The sequence below is a fragment of the Rhamphochromis sp. 'chilingali' genome, assembly GCF_963969265.1.
Source record: "Rhamphochromis sp. 'chilingali' genome assembly, chromosome: 4".
In the NCBI taxonomy this organism is placed as follows: Eukaryota; Metazoa; Chordata; class Actinopteri; order Cichliformes; family Cichlidae; genus Rhamphochromis; species Rhamphochromis sp. 'chilingali'.
In genome coordinates this window covers 13,056,434-13,073,354 of record NC_137948.1, presented here as the reverse complement: position 1 = coordinate 13,073,354, position 16,921 = coordinate 13,056,434, and the positions used below count along the sequence as shown (strand labels likewise).

Below are 16,921 nucleotides of genomic sequence, written 5' to 3'. Positions count from 1 at the left end.
ACTGGTGTTGGCCAGAGGGGCCGATAGCGCGATATGGCAGCCTCGCCTCTGTCAGTCTACCCCAGGGCAGCTGTAGCTACAACTGTAGCTTGCCTCCACCAGTGTGTGAATGTGAGAGTGAATGAATAGTGGCATTGTAAAGCGCTTTGGGTGCCTTGAAAAGTGCTATATAAATCCAATCATTATTATTATAAAATGCAACACTGGCAGAAGAAATTGCTGCATAAATCTAGTTATTTATCGTGCAGAGCAGTAAGATAAACATTTTAATTCCAGTTAATTAATGTATGGCCTAGCATATTTTCAGTGCTGCTTTTTATTTTTAAGGTGATGGCTACACATCACCTCTGAAATTGCTCTGAAATTTTAAACTGGATCCATTTAAAAACTTGAAGCTTACTGTCCCACAGTTTAATAAATGAGTCGATAAAAGTGATATCAATTTCAGTGATTGAACGGGCATTCTTAGTGTGGATTAGTAACTGTAATTCCTGCAGTTTAAAATAAAGTTGCATTTAAGAATGAATTTGTCAATAGGTGGTGATTTGTTGCTGCTGATCTCTAATCTTATAGCACAAAAAACCCGGGTTAACCATAAGCTTATCTGGATAAGCCAAAATCCTGATTCATAATAATGGCCTCTGGACTACCCCCCTGTTAATACTTATATTGTCTATGGCTGCATTTGTGTTGCAGTTGAACTACCTGGACACATTTTAGGGTTGGTCATTCTGAGTTGCAGAATTATGATTTAGATATGTTTTTACTATGTAGAAACTTGGACTAAATTCTATACGCCATCCAAATTGTTTGTCTTGTAGTTTTGTTAAGCTCTTTCACAGAACATCTCAAGCACATTATGGACAAACAGGGTTTTGAAACCTTCATCCATGCCACGGCTCCTCCTCCACCTTATCCTGGACTTTTTAAAAAAAGTATTTTTTGAGACATTTTTTGAGACTTTGTAATTTGACCAACTAAATGTAATACAAAGTTCTGGCTTATCCAGATAACTTTGTAGTAAAAAAAACAACAACACATTTTTGCACATGTCGAGGAGCGTGTCAGGCTACATTTCACTGTGTGTTATACTTGTATAACTATGCATGTGACAAATAAAGAACCTTGAATATTATATGTTACCAGCATTAGTGATATACCTCATTTGCCTAAATATATAGACAGACTGGTAAAACACAACTGATATGGTTTCTTCCTTGCAGCAAATGGAAGCAATATTGTCTAGTGAATAAACAGAGCTATCATCATGTTGGAGGAGCTATAAATCCTTTAAAATGACATATTGCAGGATCTGGTATTTATTCAGAATAATGGGTGAATGGAAGAGGAGCAATAATTTTTTTCTCACAGAAGACAGTATGACAGTTTACATTTAAAAAGTACTATAAATTATGTCTTTGCCAATCCAAAGTTCTCGCATACGTCTTTCTGTGTTTCTGTTAAGCTGAAAGTGTTATTAGCTGCATAGCTGGTGCTACAGGTTTTCTTACGTCACATTACTAGGTGCGTCACTTTGGCCTTGTAAAGTAAAGCACTGTTGTAGAGCATGTTTTCTGTCGGGTAAATAATGTGTTAGCGTGTGTTCTTCATGTTAAATATGAATCATTTTTAGTGTAGTTTTGTTTATTTTCATGCTTCAGCCTCTGAATATTTGGAAGGCCCAAGTGAGTATGATCTGTGGGTGTTGTGTATAAAGAAAATAATGTATAAGATAATGTTTTACACATTTTTATTTTGATCTTACCTACAGCATTTTTATTTTTCCCCCAGGAGCAGTATTTTCTGAGAATGCAAAGGAACAAAGAGAAGAAATCAATGGAAAAGATGGGAGAGTCAAATCAGGTATGATTTTATGTCTTGGCTCAATTAAAAAAAAATGTATATAGTTGTTGTGAAGCAGATGCATATGTAGTATATAGTTGAAATTCAAGGATGTGTGGAGATGATAATATTCCTTCAGACCTCAGTGAAATAACTGAGAGACGTATTTCTTTGTTTTGCATACTAAATTAAAATGACAAAAACGGTCTGTGTGTGTCTTTGTGTGCGTGTGGTGGTTACACTGTTTTCTGGTTTAGTGTAAGAGGAAACTGAGGGTGTGTGTGGCAACATGCAACAGAGCAGATTATTCCAAGCTGGCCCCCATCATGTCTGGGATCAAATCCCACCCAGAAGACTTTGAACTGGAAGTTGTGGTGCTTGGTTCACATCTCATTGATGACTACGGGTAAGACGACCCAACTTTTTTCCTTTGCAAATGCCACTTTTTCTTTTCTTTTTCACTTGTGGACCTTCAGAAGATGCTCACAAAATAAATGGTAAATGGTAAATGGCCTGTATTTATATAGCGCTTTACTAGTCCCTAAGGACCCCAAAGCGCTTTACATATCCAGTCATCCACCCATTCACGCATACATTCACACACTGGTGATGGCAAGCTACATTGTAGCCACAGCCACCCTGGGGCGCACTGACAGAGGCGAGGCTGCCGGACACTGGCGCCACCGGGCCCTCTGACCACCACCAGTAGGCAACGGGTGAAGTGTCTTGCCCAAGGACACAACGACCGAGACTGTCCAAGTCGGGGCTCGAACCGGCAACCTTCCGATTACAAGGCGAACTCCCAACTCTTGAGCCACGATCGCCCTCTGAGCCAACAACATTTTGTTTGCTCGGTGACCTGTAAAATAAATGAAGAGTTGAAGGACACCAGTGCATCCAAACCACATAACTGATTTACTAGGAGTAAAATTACATAGCAACTCATGGGGTTTGGTTGCTGAGGAAAAGATTACAGTTGTGGAGTGACGGCAAAAAAACATTGATATCAATAGTGAGTTTGAGATTTGAGAGATTTGTGATATTTATCCAGTTTTGGTGTCTAACGGATGGGATTCGAACATTTGTAAAGGAGTCAAACAACTGCACAGACAGTATAACAATGGTCTGCATGTTTTAAGCAAGACCGAGTATATAAGCCTAGAATATTCATAGAGACATGTCATATTTTCCATACTCACTCAATATTTGTGTGCAAAAGATAACTCCGATAACTTGGTCAGCATTTAAAATTTGAATCTCACATTGCCAAGTTCCAAAAATAAGCTTCCAGTCTTTTTTCTTTCTTTCTTGCATCTCAAAAACATTGCAAAAATGAAACCTTTTGTTGCCATCCCATGATTTGGAACTTTCAGTATACATTGTGCTGTTTGCAACTTACCGAAGTGTTTTGTTTTTGCAGGAACACTTTTCGGATGATTGAGCAGGACGACTTTGACATTGGCTCGAAGCTCCACACTATTGTGAGAGGAGAGGACGAGGCTGCCATGGTGGAAAGCGTTGGGCTGGCACTTGTAAAACTCCCTGATGTTATACAGAGACTGAAACCTGACATCCTGGTCGTACACGGTGATCGTTTCGATGCTCTCGCTTTGGCTACTGCTGCAGCATTAATGAATATTAGAATACTTCACCTGGAGGGAGGAGAGGTGAGGAAACCCAGTTGAACAGTTTCTCCTTCATTAGAGGCAATTACATTTCTTGAAAGCAGCACACAATGAAAAGAAAATTAAAATATGGGGGCAATATTGCATCATAAGTACTTAGATTTGTTTTATGCATTCTGCCAGTGCAGAATCTTTTCTTCTTTTTGTTTTACCCCTCAGCTGTAAAAGGCTGATGGGCTGGGCAGGTGGACAGCTTGGACACCCAACTATGTCATAACAGTATCTCAAAAGTTGTCACCTAGAGTTTTCTAATTCATACAATAGGTGCATCTTCAAAAACATGCCAGAGGAGTTTGAATTTTGGTGACCTTGACCTTGAGATCAAGTTCAGCGGTCAGGTTTTCTGAAAATCTTGTGATAACAAAAGAAGGGAGTCACCTAGAATTTAAAACATAGGGGACACTAGCTACTGGAGGATGGGGGTGGTTACATCAGTATTATTATTATTTTTTAACTCTATCCTGTGCTGCTTGTTCCAGGTTAGTGGTACAATTGATGACTCAATCCGCCATGCTATCAGTAAACTGGCCCATTACCACGCCTGCTGCACACGGATGGCAGAGCAGCACCTCATAGCTATGTGTGAGGACCACTCTCGTATCCTCCTTGCTGGCTGCCCTTCATATGACAAGCTGCTATTGTCTCATCACAGAGAGGACTACATGGATATCATCAAAAGCTGGTTGGGTATGCAGAAATATATTCACAGGACAAAATTATTTAATGAGAAATAAGTCTACGTTTGTATTTTATGTGATATTTGCATCTTGCAGATGACAAGGTCCAGGAAGGTGACTATATTGTAGCATTGCAGCACCCGGTCACGACGAACATCCAGCACTCTATTAAAATCTATGGGCTGATGCTGGATGCGTTGATTTCCTTCAACAAGAAGACTCTCATCCTCTTTCCCAACATTGATGCCGGTTAGCTCCACCTGTGCTTACTGTTTTTAAAGTCCTCTTTTCAATAAGGTTTGGACACTCAAACAAAAGTTGAGAAAAATAACATAAGCATTTCTCCTATAAACAGGAAGTAAGGAGATGGTACGTGTTATGCGAAGAAAGGGGATTGAGCAACACCCAAACTTCCGAGCAGTTAAGCACATTCCTTTTGAGCAGTTCATCCAGCTTGTGTCACATGCTGGCTGCATGATTGGAAACAGCAGCTGCGGGGTACGAGAGGCTGGGGCCTTTGGCACACCTGTCATTAACCTGGGAACAAGACAAACAGGCAGAGAAACAGGTAGGTGTAACAAGAATGTCAATTGCCCTGAGCTTATCTCATACAAAGCTTCACAGGAGCTAAACAAAGGCGCAACGTTTTCTTCTTCTTCTTTTTTTTTTTAAGTCACGCAATATCAAGAGGAAAAGGTGAAAACAAGTTACAGCGGGAATGATTATCCCATCATGAACTTTCTCATACTATTCCCATAATATCCGCTATCAATCCCATCTCCAGGAGACAAACACCCAGCACTATTAGTAGACAGTCAGGTCATCATAGTCCAAAAGACTCCACTGAGACTCATGTTTTATTTATTTTTTTAGTATATGTTAATGATTGAGTAATATAATGTCAGTATGTGTGGTATAGCTGGAAAGAATCATTTACTGGGACATGAATTAATTGTCCTTGAACATTTAAAGGATTGAGGCTGCTGGAAGACAAAATAGTACAAAAACATCAAGGTTATTTTCCTCAACCTGCCAAGCTGTATTGTTCTGCTAAATCTGTCTCAGGTTGTTTTTCTTATTAACTTGAGGACATTTTTTTTCTCCCAGGTGAAAATGTTTTACATGTCAGAGATGCCGACACTCACAATAAAATCTACCATGCTCTGGAGCTGCAGTTTGGAAAGAGATACCCCTGGTATGGCCAGTGTACAATCTTCATTTGTCCCCTGGGTGTTTGACCAAATTTTTAACTGTGTATTTTCATTTGCCAAGCCTTCTTTCAATGAAGGAACTGCTGTATATTTTCAGTAACTTTACTTACAGTGCCAGTTAAAGTCCTGTTGAACAGGATTTCAAAAATATGTTGGAAATTACAGTCTGTCATTATCAGTTTGTCACATTCAAGTTGTGTGACCTGTTTTTCCTCTGCCAGCCAGTACTTACTTTTTGCATATCTATCAAATGAGTCAGTTGATGAATTGTCTTTGTTAAAGCCCTTTAAGATATTAGAAGTAGCAGGAAATGGCAAGATGTATATTAGGGCTGCCACGATTAGTCGACTAGTCACGATTACGTCGACTATCAAAATCGTCGACGACTAATTTAATAGTCGACGCGTCGTTTGAAGCTTTGTAAGATCCCAAAAGACGCAGGAATAAGTAGTAGGATTTAAGAGTGTAATAACGGACTGAAACAGAAGATGGCAGCACTGCATGTACAAGGATGCCAGCTGCCGTTAAACCCCGAAGAAGAAGAAGCTGTGTCCCAGAATTCATAGCGCAGCCCAGCTCAGTTTCCAACAATGGCGGCAGCTAGTTAGTTTTAATATTACTCTTATTATTCTTTCTGGGTCACAAAATAAACGTTTAACATATTTTCAGGCGAGAATGTAGCTGTGTAAACCTCAAATATCTGCTCAGTTTATCAGGACACCACATATTTTCAAAAGCGCTCTGACGTTTTCAGAGACGTCTGTTACCCACTAGCTCGATAGCGAGCCGGGGGCTAGGCTCATTAGAGCCGTGAGAACACCGGACTCCTGGCAAATCGTTTTCAAACCCACCGCTGTCTTTCGCTACTCAGGTTAAACATGATATATAAGTCACTTAGATAACTTAACAATGTTATTGTTTGGCTTTTTTTTTAGTATTTTATTTGTTCCTGAGTAAATCGGTTTGGCTGAGATTAAAGTTATAGTTTTTACACAGCTAAATAAACATCAAGCAGACAGCTGATTATCAGAAGTGTGAGATGCTCCAGAATTTACTCCGGTGTCCTGTTATATTTTAGATAGCAAGGAGTTTATTAAACTTCACCGAAACAATCTGCAAATTTCATTAAAATTTAATAAACTATCATCTTGTCTTTATTTTTAGTTAGCACATACCTTAAACACTTAAAGCTGTAAGCTAATGATAGTTATATTAGAGCAGATGCTGCTGGTGCAATAAGCTGTACGTTTTACGTCCAATGGATGATGATCTGATTAGTCGACTAATCGCAAAAATAATCGGTGACTAGTCGACTATCCAAATAATCGTTTGTGGCAGCCCTAATGTATATCCTATGGTATGTTTAACATAACACGTTTTGTACAGAATCAGGTCAGGCTCATTAACTAACAATAGACATGCAGGTGAATGTTATATACGTCTGTGATTATTGTGTGCAGTCTTAGAAAGAAGAAAACTGTGTTACTTTACCAAACTGTTCGTCTATAAGGCAGATTTTATCCAAATTATTTTTAAAAAAGGGGTTATGGCAGAGTCACTGTCTGTGACATAATTTAAAAAAAAGGTTTGAGAATCAGGAGAAGGTAATAATGTAACAATGGGTTGCACTGAACTGTATTTGGAGTCAAAACAAAATTTTAAAAAATGTTTATATTAGCAAATATGCAAACACGCAAATATGTTTGTTTGTTTGTTTGTTTAAATCAGTTCTAAGATTTATGGTGATGGCAACGCAGTGCCTCGTATTCTCAAGTTTCTCCGTTCTATTGACCTGGACGAGCCTCTCCAAAAGACCTTCTGCTTCCCTCCTGTGAAAGATCCGATTTCCCAGGACATTGATCATATCCTAGAGACACAAAGTGCTTTGGCCGTCGACCTGGGAGGGACCAACCTCAGAGTGGCCATTGTCTGCATGAGGGTAGGCTGGATGAACACTAAACTTTAAATGTTTTTTTAAATGTTTCTTCATTTTCACTTTCAAAAGCTTTTGTCTGTTCTGCTGTTTTGTTTTTTAAACTTTTCCAGGGCACCATAGTGAAGAAATACAGCCAGCCCAATCCAAAGACTTTCGAGGCCAGAATGGAACTCATATTAAAGATGTGCAATGATGCCATGCGGGATGCTGTGGGCCTTAACTGTAGAATACTTGGTGTCGGTATGAAAACACACTAATACTAAAACACATTTACACATAGGAAAAAAACCCAGCACAACAATTTCAGATTTATTTCTGCTCTTTAGGAGTGTCCACTGGTGGGCGTGTAAACCCCCAAGATGGTGTGGTCCTTCACTCCACAAAGCTGATTCAGGAGTGGTCTTCTGTGGACCTAAGAACGCCCATATCAGATGCTTTACACCTACCCGTCTGGGTTGACAATGATGGCAACTGTGCTGCACTGGCAGAGAGGAAGTTTGGTCACGGCAAAGGAGTGGAGAACTTTGTCACAGTCATCACAGGAACAGGTGAGAAGTTTTTGTTTTTTAAAGTTTTTCAGATGAGGATCTTCATCTATTTGCTTGATAACTAGTGGTGCAGATGAACGTGCTTGAGCCACGCTATGATATCCCGTTCGCGTCCACTTTAGTGGCAAGATCGTTCCAAGCATGTATGAGCAGGAAAAGATTTAAGTTGTGGCTGAACTGTCCCAGGCATCTTCTGTTGCCCTAACTACTACAAATGGGTGGACCTCCAGGGCAACGGAAAGCAACGTTGACAGCTCATTATATCACAGCGGAGTGCGATATAATGAGTGGTATGGTGTATTATTGTAGGGTCTACCTTGCAATATAAAGCGCCTTGAGCTGACTGTTGCTGTGATTTGGCGCTTTATAAATAAAATTGAATTGAATTGAGTGGTAGATACAAAGCCCTATACTGCCCTATATTGTACCATAATTTTTTTTTAAATATTTGTGTGGAATGAGTCTTGAGGTGAATGTTTTTAACAGGCAAAAAATACTTCAATAAGTAAATGTTAAATTTTTGTCTTTTTTCTTTTTTTGCTAATCCGAAAATTGATCCGATCCGTGACTTTAAACCGTGATCCGATCCGAACCATGAGATTTTTGATCCGTTGCACCACTAATGATAACTGTGAGACCTGTATGAATTCAAACAAACTGCGATGATGATTTTTACAGCTGAAATAATATTTACTGCCTTATTCTTTTTGTAAATTACATCGTCTGGTTATTTAAGTCTCAGGAAGTAAAAAATATTTTGACTCTGTGTGCAGGTATTGGAGGAGGAATTATCCATCACAATGAGTTGGTCCATGGTAGTACCTTCTGTGCTGCTGAGCTGGGTCACATCATGGTTTCCCTGGAAGGCCCAGAGTGTATGTGTGGCAGCCGTGGCTGTATAGAGGCCTATGCATCTGGGATGGCCCTTCAGAGAGAGGCCAAAAAACTGCATGATGGTGAGAGATTTTTTTTGTTTTTTTTTAATAGTGGATATTGGCTATGCGCTTACCAACACTTGGCTTTAGAAACCTTTGAAAATGTAAAAATTGAAATCTCTCCACAAAAACATAAACACAAAATAAATCTTTATCCAGCAGATAATCTTTTATAAGTTTTCTTACGATACCAGAGCAACAGAAAGTGCAACTAAATTTTACACCATCAACTTTTTTTTTTATAATAGAGCATTGGCAGGATCGCCTCTAACGAAATGAAAATACTTTGTCAGTGTCGTCAGGAGCAGGGTTCATATCCATGTTGCTTGTATGCTGCTGTCATGATGACAGACTATCCAAGAGTAGGGATGGGTATCGTTTAGGTTTTATCCGATACCGGTGCTAAATCGGTACTTTTGAAACGGTGCCGGTGCTCAAACGGTGCTCAAACCGGTGCTTAAAGAATGGAGAACAGAAAATTGGTCCAAAAACCTCTCATGTTTAGCTGGTTTTTTGTAGAAAGATAACAATGTTAGCCTTTTCTGCAGCTATGCGGCATATATGGTATCACTCTTGGCTGGAAGCAGTGCTTAAACAATGGAAAAAACACAAACTTTGTCCAAAAACCTCTCATGTTTAGCTGTTTTCCACTTTTTCTTTGGTCATTTTAGCCTTTTTGGCCAGGGTGAAGGGAGTATCTGCCATCAAACAAGAAGACAGCCGCATGTAGCTATGATGATGTTTGCTAATTCACCTTACATGCATTAATATAATAATGTGGTTAGCCTACTCAACGTAAATTACACACGAACAACATTAAGCTACTCACGCAGAGAAGAACGGCTGCTGCTGCCATCATCACCCGTCATCATTTCTGCTACACTGGCAGGGCTAGGGGCCAGGACTCTCCTCTTCGGGTTTTTGGGGGATGTTGCTAAATCCGGGTCCAATAACAGGCACCACACCCGCAGTAGATGTGCTCGGTGTGAGGTCTCGCAGCAAGCTATCAAATACTGTGCATTTCTCGGCTTTTAAAAAAAAAAACGCTATACGTCGCCAGGTGTTTCATCGGATTCGAGGCGTTACCTCCTTTGACAGTATCACAGTATCACCTTAAAGCACTAGTTGCAGGTTGATGAGTTTGCATCTTTTGCTGTGAAGTACAGCCAGACTTTGACCGCTTCGCTTTCGGCATTTTTAATCTGTAGCTCTGCTCTAAAAGAACGTACGTACCTGGACCCGCCTACTATCCTCGCAAAGGTAAAATGATTGGCTAGAAGTGTATCACAGCTGAGGAAAAAAAAGCACCGAAATAAAGCACCGAAATGTGCGCTGCTTTTCTGTCTGGTTACTACCGTTTATGTCAGAACCGGTGCCATCATGGCACCGGACACCGGTACCCATCCCTACCCAAGAGTGTGAATGTATTGACACTAAGTGGTAGCAGCAGCAATCAGCATTATAGTGCAATAGTACTGAAACAGCATAAGTTCAATGTAAGCACAGAAGTAGCCTAAGTAGTGTTTACCCAGGAAATTTTAAGCAGATGCTAACACATGGCTCCTTCTTTGAGTGATAGAGATTTAACCTGCATTGATAGATGGAGTGGTCAACCTTTTATCCCCAATCATGTTTCTGACCTGTTGCCAGTTAATATTAGTATAATTAGTTCCCAACTTTTGAGATGCGTTGCTGGCATCAAATTCAAAATGAGCAAATATTTTTCATTAAATAGTAAAGTGACTCTGTTAAAATGTTTGATACGATTTTATATCTTCTGTTTTGAGTAAAATGTGGGTTTATGGGTTTGGGAAAGTGTTGTATTCTGTTTTTATTTACATTTTACACAGAAGGCCGGGGTGGGTTTTTTTGTTTGTTTGTTTGTTTGTTTTTAAATTGGGGCATGTATTTTCTTGATGGGGTAGAGAAAATTGTACCTCAACTCTTATGGTTTTATGTTGTATTCTATAATCTTTTTAAACAAATATATATTTATTGAGTTTTTGTTTAGCAACTCAGTCATCCATCACATGATAATCTGGTAAACAGTGAGATTGGTATTATTTAGATAAAACTGTATCCTGCAATGCTAGTTCCTGTTTCTTAAGCTGTAAAGTCAGTTTAAATCCAGCACAGGAATGAACGACGTCAGGAAGTAATTAAGCATAACCCTTCTTGTTGTATGTCTCAAGTGGCTTCATTCCATTTATCATTATCCATGTTCATTATCCATGTGTTTTTTGTTTGTTTGTGTGTTTGTTTTTTACAGAGGATCTGTTGAAGGTGGAGGGGATGGATATGAAACTCTCAGAGCCAATCACTGCTGCACATCTTATCAGTGCAGCCAAAATGGGAAACTCCAAAGCCGACGCTGTTCTGACCAAGGGTTAGTTCACAAAGGACACAGAGAAAATAGTAGAGAATAGTAGGTTCACCTAGCTTGAAAATGGGGTTGACAATATTTCTACCTCAGCAGTGGTCTAAATTAGAGATGGCACGATACCACTTTTTTATGTCTGATACCGATATCATAAATTTGGATATCTGCCGATACCGATATGAATCCGATATAGTGTTTTTTAATCAATAAAACTCTTTTTTTTAAATATCTTGCTGCATTTTGTATAAGTTCATACTCAAGTTTAAATAAACAACAACACTAAAGCTATTCTGTTATACCTGTATGTAAAAAATACACTGCACCCAAAATATTTCATAGTTCAGTAATACTGATCAATCTAATAAACTTAAACCTACTCAATCCTTACTATTCTGGTATTTTAAAGAGTACTTAGCAGAAATATTAAGCAACCTAACTAACAGGGTTGCAAACTCCCAGCGAGAAAAAAATAGGGAACCACCCCCCACCCTCCACCTCATGATTCTTAATTGACGTAATCAACTTTAATTTGATGCAGGTTGGAAAAAAATGCACAGAAATAAATTATTTTTCAAGAATAATTAAATAGATTCAACATCTTCCTTCAACAGAATTGCAGACTGCACAGATGGTATCTTCCCAAAGGAAAAAGCACTATAGCTTACTAGGGTATATTAGACTTAACAGTTACTATATACAGTAATGGACTTCTTACATCAGATTAAAACTTTGGGTGTAAGATTCAGATAATTATTTATTAAAAGCTAGACATTTTAAATGAGAATAAGAAAGAAAAGTATGTCTTTGTGCCCCCTTTTCCCTGTGAATGCCATATAGAGATTGACAGACCACGTGATTTTCGCGCATTGCATGCCGGGAACTCGTGGCAAAACAATCCAAGTACCGCATCAAATGCAAGCATTTGCAGCACCGCAAAACGTTCATTTTCCGGTTCCAATAAATTCTTGCTTTTTCTTTGCCCCCCCAAAAAAGGAATGTACAAAACGAAGGAGAACAATGCCGGTCCGTACAAATACAGACTCGACGAAAAGACAAAGAAAAGATACGAGGAAAAAATCAAAGGAGTGAAAGGGTCAGACCCTTACGAGCACACAGAGTGGACAAAAGACGTTAGCGTGCTGCCCAACTTTCACCACGCTCAGATTTATAATTATAGGCTTCTTGGAGTGAGTGCATACACTCATGAAGTTTAGTAACTTCAGGTCACTGCAACAAGCCCAGGTACAGTTTACTGACGGATGGGTACAGGACCTTGAAATGCACCGTGTAGAACGAAAGATCATCGTACGTATCATAAGTTTACCAGTCTCACAAATCGTCTTCATAAATACACATTCGTTAACCGTTTATTAATAGGACCTTTGAGCTCAACGGTAATTAATTAGTAGTGGAAATAATTTCTGGTACCCATCACAGAAATGTAGCAGTGACAATAATACTGTATGCTGTAATCGTACTGGGCAATTAGTGATACAAAAAACCTGTTTTATCCTGTGAATAAAAGTATATGTTTTTGTCAATGTACCATAATAACAGAAGCGAAACGCAATATTGTGTCAGGACAATTCACTGTTTATGCACAATAAACAAAGGAGCATAGCGCGACAATTTCTGTTCAGCGCCAGACTTGCTTGTAACCTATATCACCAATTATGTTAAGAAAAATGACGCATTAACTACAACAGAAGACTGACCTTTGTGGGAATGCTTGGAGCAGACTAACCTGTGAGCTGGAGTGTTCTGGGACGTTATATTTTGTCTTTGAATGGCTGCAATCCAGGCCATCCATCGCCTCTTTGTTACTTCGGAAACATGGCTTGAACAATTTCTCTTCAACGACATAATCCGATAACAACCGATCTCTTTACCCGTCGGCTTCCCGTGGCTGTCATGCGACCGGCTATTGCAGTTAATAATACAACAGCTTCTTGCCATTTTTGTGTTTCATTTTATCGCTGTATAACTGATTTCAATTGAAAGCCTGCGTGCGCTAGTACCTCTTGCCACGAGTTCCCAGAATTCTTTGCGGTTTTACCCCTGAATGACGTCACATTTTCAATCTCTATCGGCCCCCCTGGCTAAACTTTGCTAGATCCGCCCCTGCACAGTTACCAGCCGTCAGCTACGTAGAAAAAGATCCTGGTCTAGAAAGTAATATTAAATAAATTCTAACAGCAGCTTATCAAGCTTAAACGTGCTGCTGTTGTTCAGCCACTGGTTTCCTCTTTCTGGTGCAAAGTGGGCCAAAAACAAAGAAGAGAGACGGACTCGCGACAGAAAAGCCGATCAGCTGATCATTAAGCAGTTTCATGATTGAAGTAGCAACAGGAGAGGGAGAGAGAAGAGGCAGTTGCTCCATATATCAGTTGTTAAGCTTAACATGGGAATGCTTTACAAACATTCAGAGATGAACTTACACACTTGCTTTGCTTCTCTCTGGGATCACAGATGAAATGCTGGTTGAGGCTACAAATACACACAGCCGCTCTATCATGTGAGCACACTGCTCCGACGTGCTACGGTTATGGGCCGAATTACGCCATGTCGCCAAGTTTTGTGAGGTGTTTTTTTTAATATTTAATGGATCGGATTACATTTTTTTATTTCTCTCCGATATCCGATCCAGTAATTTACGTCCGTATCGGACCGATACGTAATATTGGATCGGTCCATCTCTAGTCTAAATCTGATTTATTTTCACATGTACACAACAGCCTGAATTTAACTTAAGAGTCAATACTATAAATAAATTACTCGTGGACATATTACTGGGCATCTTACATTTACAGTAGGCATTATTTGAGTAGGAGTTTTTCTGTGGGGTTAACACAGCCGTGTGTTACCGTTTATAACACACCCCTTTTGTTATATGAAAGAAATCTCAAAACCTGGCATACACGTGGAAACAGATGGAAATAGGCAGCCTGTTATTTAGATTATGTGGTAATGTTTTAAAAGATATATTTAAAAAAAGATAAAATATAACTTCCTTATGTGTTCTTACCCTTTTTTAGCCGCCACTGCACTGGGTGTGGGCATCATCAACATCCTCCACATAGTCAACCCTTCACAGGTGATTCTGTCTGGAGTCTTGGCCTCTTACTACCAGGCGCCAGTGCAGCATGTCATCTCGCAGAGAGCGCTCTTCTCTGTCCAAAACATCAAGGTTGTAACATCAGACTTGGAAGAACCAGCTTTACTTGGAGCAGCCAGCATGGTGTTAGACTATGCAACCAGAAGAATATATTAAAGAACAAAATCATTAAAACCTGCAAGGCAGTTTTGTCCCTGTGGTCTAACAAACATACAAGTACAGTTATTATTTTCCAAAGTTGAAGTCTGTTAGTCGGATTAAAATCTGGAAACACATGTGAAGTGGGAGTGGGTCTAGTGCATGGGCCAGAAATCCTAATTCTCTTTTGTACAGTGCCTATAGTATCGAGGTTGAATTAATCTCCAAAACTTATCTGTACAAGCTAGAACCTTCCTTCTGTGCTTGTGGTGTGGATGGATGGAATAGTCTATTTATAGAAACCTTGTGACCAAATTATAGCTGAATCTTGCTTCTGTTGCTTTCTTTCTATTGTAACTTTAGTTTTCTATCAATTTTGTGCGGATGTTGCATTTCCAATTGTATGGAACATACACAATTTACATTTTTAGTTTTTTTTTTGTGTGTGTTGTTGTTGTTGTTCTTCTTCTTTTTTATGAATGAAATAATCTAAAATGGTATTAAGTAACTTTAAATATACACCAATCTGTCACAACATTAAAACTACAACTCACTTACATGAAGAATACCCAACAATGTGGTAGTAGTCCCCAACAGCAGCACCAGCCTTGCCTTACTATAAAGATTCAACCCACAAGACCTTTGCCCCATTTAGAGGACAAGTGGGACATGCAGAGTACTAGGCAGGTGGTTTTAATGTTGTCGGTGTTTGGTGTATAATAAACATGATTAAAACTGCTTTGGATCTATGGATGCTATAGTATGATAAGAGGTTGGGGGGGTTGTTTGTTTGTTTGTTTTGTTTAAGTTTTTCCCAGGCTTGTTATGAAGATGTTATTCTTCTGAAGATGTACAACATGGTTTTTATGTACACCTTTATACTGCATTGCACAATACATGCTATTTGTAAGTTTTAAATACATTTCTGTGGATGTTTGTTTAATATTCATCGAGAAAATACGTTTTAGACAATTGTAAGAAAAAGACTGAAGTTAATTAAGTATTTATTATTCAACTTTTTAGTTAGTGTCCAAAGAAAAATTGAAACTGCATAGCAGTTCAAACATTTTTTCTTTGCATCTTTGAAATGTTACAGTGAGTATACATCTAAGGTGTCATTTGACCAGATTAAAATATTTACTGTTTAGAAGGCAAAACACCTATCAATTTTTTCTTTTTTTTTTGTTTTTAATTAATTTTCAAATTTTGATGTCTTCAGTTTTGTTTTAAAACTTATAAATGTTTAATTTATGCATTAAACATGCATTGAGGTCTTTATGAGGTTTTCACCTGAAATGCTTTTCCAGTGGACCTGAAGGAATTCCTACAAATGTTGAGCACTCGATAGTGGCTCCTCTCCTATCTGTTGACCAGATCAGTTTTAATATTAACGAACAAACACTGAACACTTTACGCCGATTCATCTGCTTGTTAACGCAAATATCTAATCACGTCACAAAGCTCAGAACTTCTTAAACTTGTTTCATGAACACGCCAGTGTAGTCAAAAAAAACCTCCAAAGTCACCAGATCTCAATCCAACGCAGCACCTTTGGGATGTGGTGGAAGGGGAAGACTGGCTTCATGGATGTCTAGCCGACAAATCTGCAGCAACTGCGTGTGGCTATCAACATGGACCAAGATGTTTATTTTATCTTGTTGAATCTGTGCTAGCAACAGTTAAGCCAGTTTTGAATCTAAAAGGCTGTTGATATTTGTGTAATAAAGAACTTTTAATTACCACCGTTTGCAAGTTTCACTGCCGAGAATATGAGGCTGTTTTTTTTACACCTTTGTTCTTTTTGCTCATTGATGAAATCAATGACTGAAAAAGCAAGAATTAATAAGTCAAAAAAAGCCAATGGTGATAACTTCTAACAAGTTAGGTCCAATGACAAATATAAAGATGAATTGCACTAAAAATGTATGCAAAATTCTGCCAGGCAGTTGTTGAAAGAAAGTGCATCTTGTAGTAGAGTGTTAAGTCTATGAAAAAAAATCAAGCTATCAATTTTCATCTCATTTATGATCCCTTTCAAAGCCACCAGGGCCCGTATCCCTAAAGATTCTGAGAATCCTCTCAGAGAGCTCCTAACTTAACCTAAAAATTCCTTGCCAGGAGTTTTAGCTTAGAAGTGATTCCAGAACATTTTCAGTGAACTCTGAGCAAGGAATGGATGGAAAATCCTATCTTAGTGAGGAGGTGTGGTTGACCCCGTTGCTAGGTATGAGTCATCATTTCAAAAGCCGTGATTGGTTGATCCTACAAGTTTGATGGAAATGAGCTTTTGGTGATAATGAGCAAAGGATGTACCCTCAAATCAATAAACATAATTATACACTCTAATCTTATGCTGACTGTAATTGTAAATAATATTTCACATTCAAGAAAATATCTGGAAAATGAATAGTAAGCTGTAGGGGTTATAGCCTAACATTAGAATCTAAAATATGT

At 38.8% G+C, this 16,921-nt stretch overlaps 1 protein-coding gene across 1 annotated transcript; it reads left to right on the top strand.

The window, feature by feature from the left end:
• Positions 1-1,664: 1,664 nt before the first annotated feature.
• On the top strand, positions 1,665-15,385 carry gne (glucosamine (UDP-N-acetyl)-2-epimerase/N-acetylmannosamine kinase). Its single transcript, XM_080880494.1, has 14 exons — positions 1,665-1,685; positions 1,792-1,863; positions 2,100-2,248; positions 3,263-3,509; positions 4,007-4,214; positions 4,301-4,453; positions 4,560-4,772; positions 5,312-5,399; positions 7,144-7,354; positions 7,462-7,591; positions 7,678-7,899; positions 8,673-8,855; positions 11,104-11,220; positions 14,250-15,385. Exons 2-14 carry the CDS (start codon positions 1,810-1,812, stop codon positions 14,483-14,485), a joined length of 2,211 nt encoding a protein of 736 aa, XP_080736620.1. The 5' UTR covers positions 1,665-1,685; positions 1,792-1,809; the 3' UTR covers positions 14,486-15,385.
• Positions 15,386-16,921: the final 1,536 nt, after the last annotated feature.

What these genes read in the sequence shown, in the direction of transcription:
- gne (XM_080880494.1), top strand. Translation starts at nt 1,810, where the DNA reads ATGCAAAGGAACAAAGAGAAGAAATCAATGGAAAAGATGGGAGAGTCA. An exon ending in AGATGGGAGAGTCAAATCAG is followed by an intron (nt 1,864 to 2,099) that starts GTATGATTTTAT and finishes TTTCTGGTTTAG; the next exon opens with TGTAAGAGGAAACTGAGGGT. An exon ending in CTTTCCCAACATTGATGCCG is followed by an intron (nt 4,454 to 4,559) that starts GTTAGCTCCACC and finishes TCCTATAAACAG; the next exon opens with GAAGTAAGGAGATGGTACGT.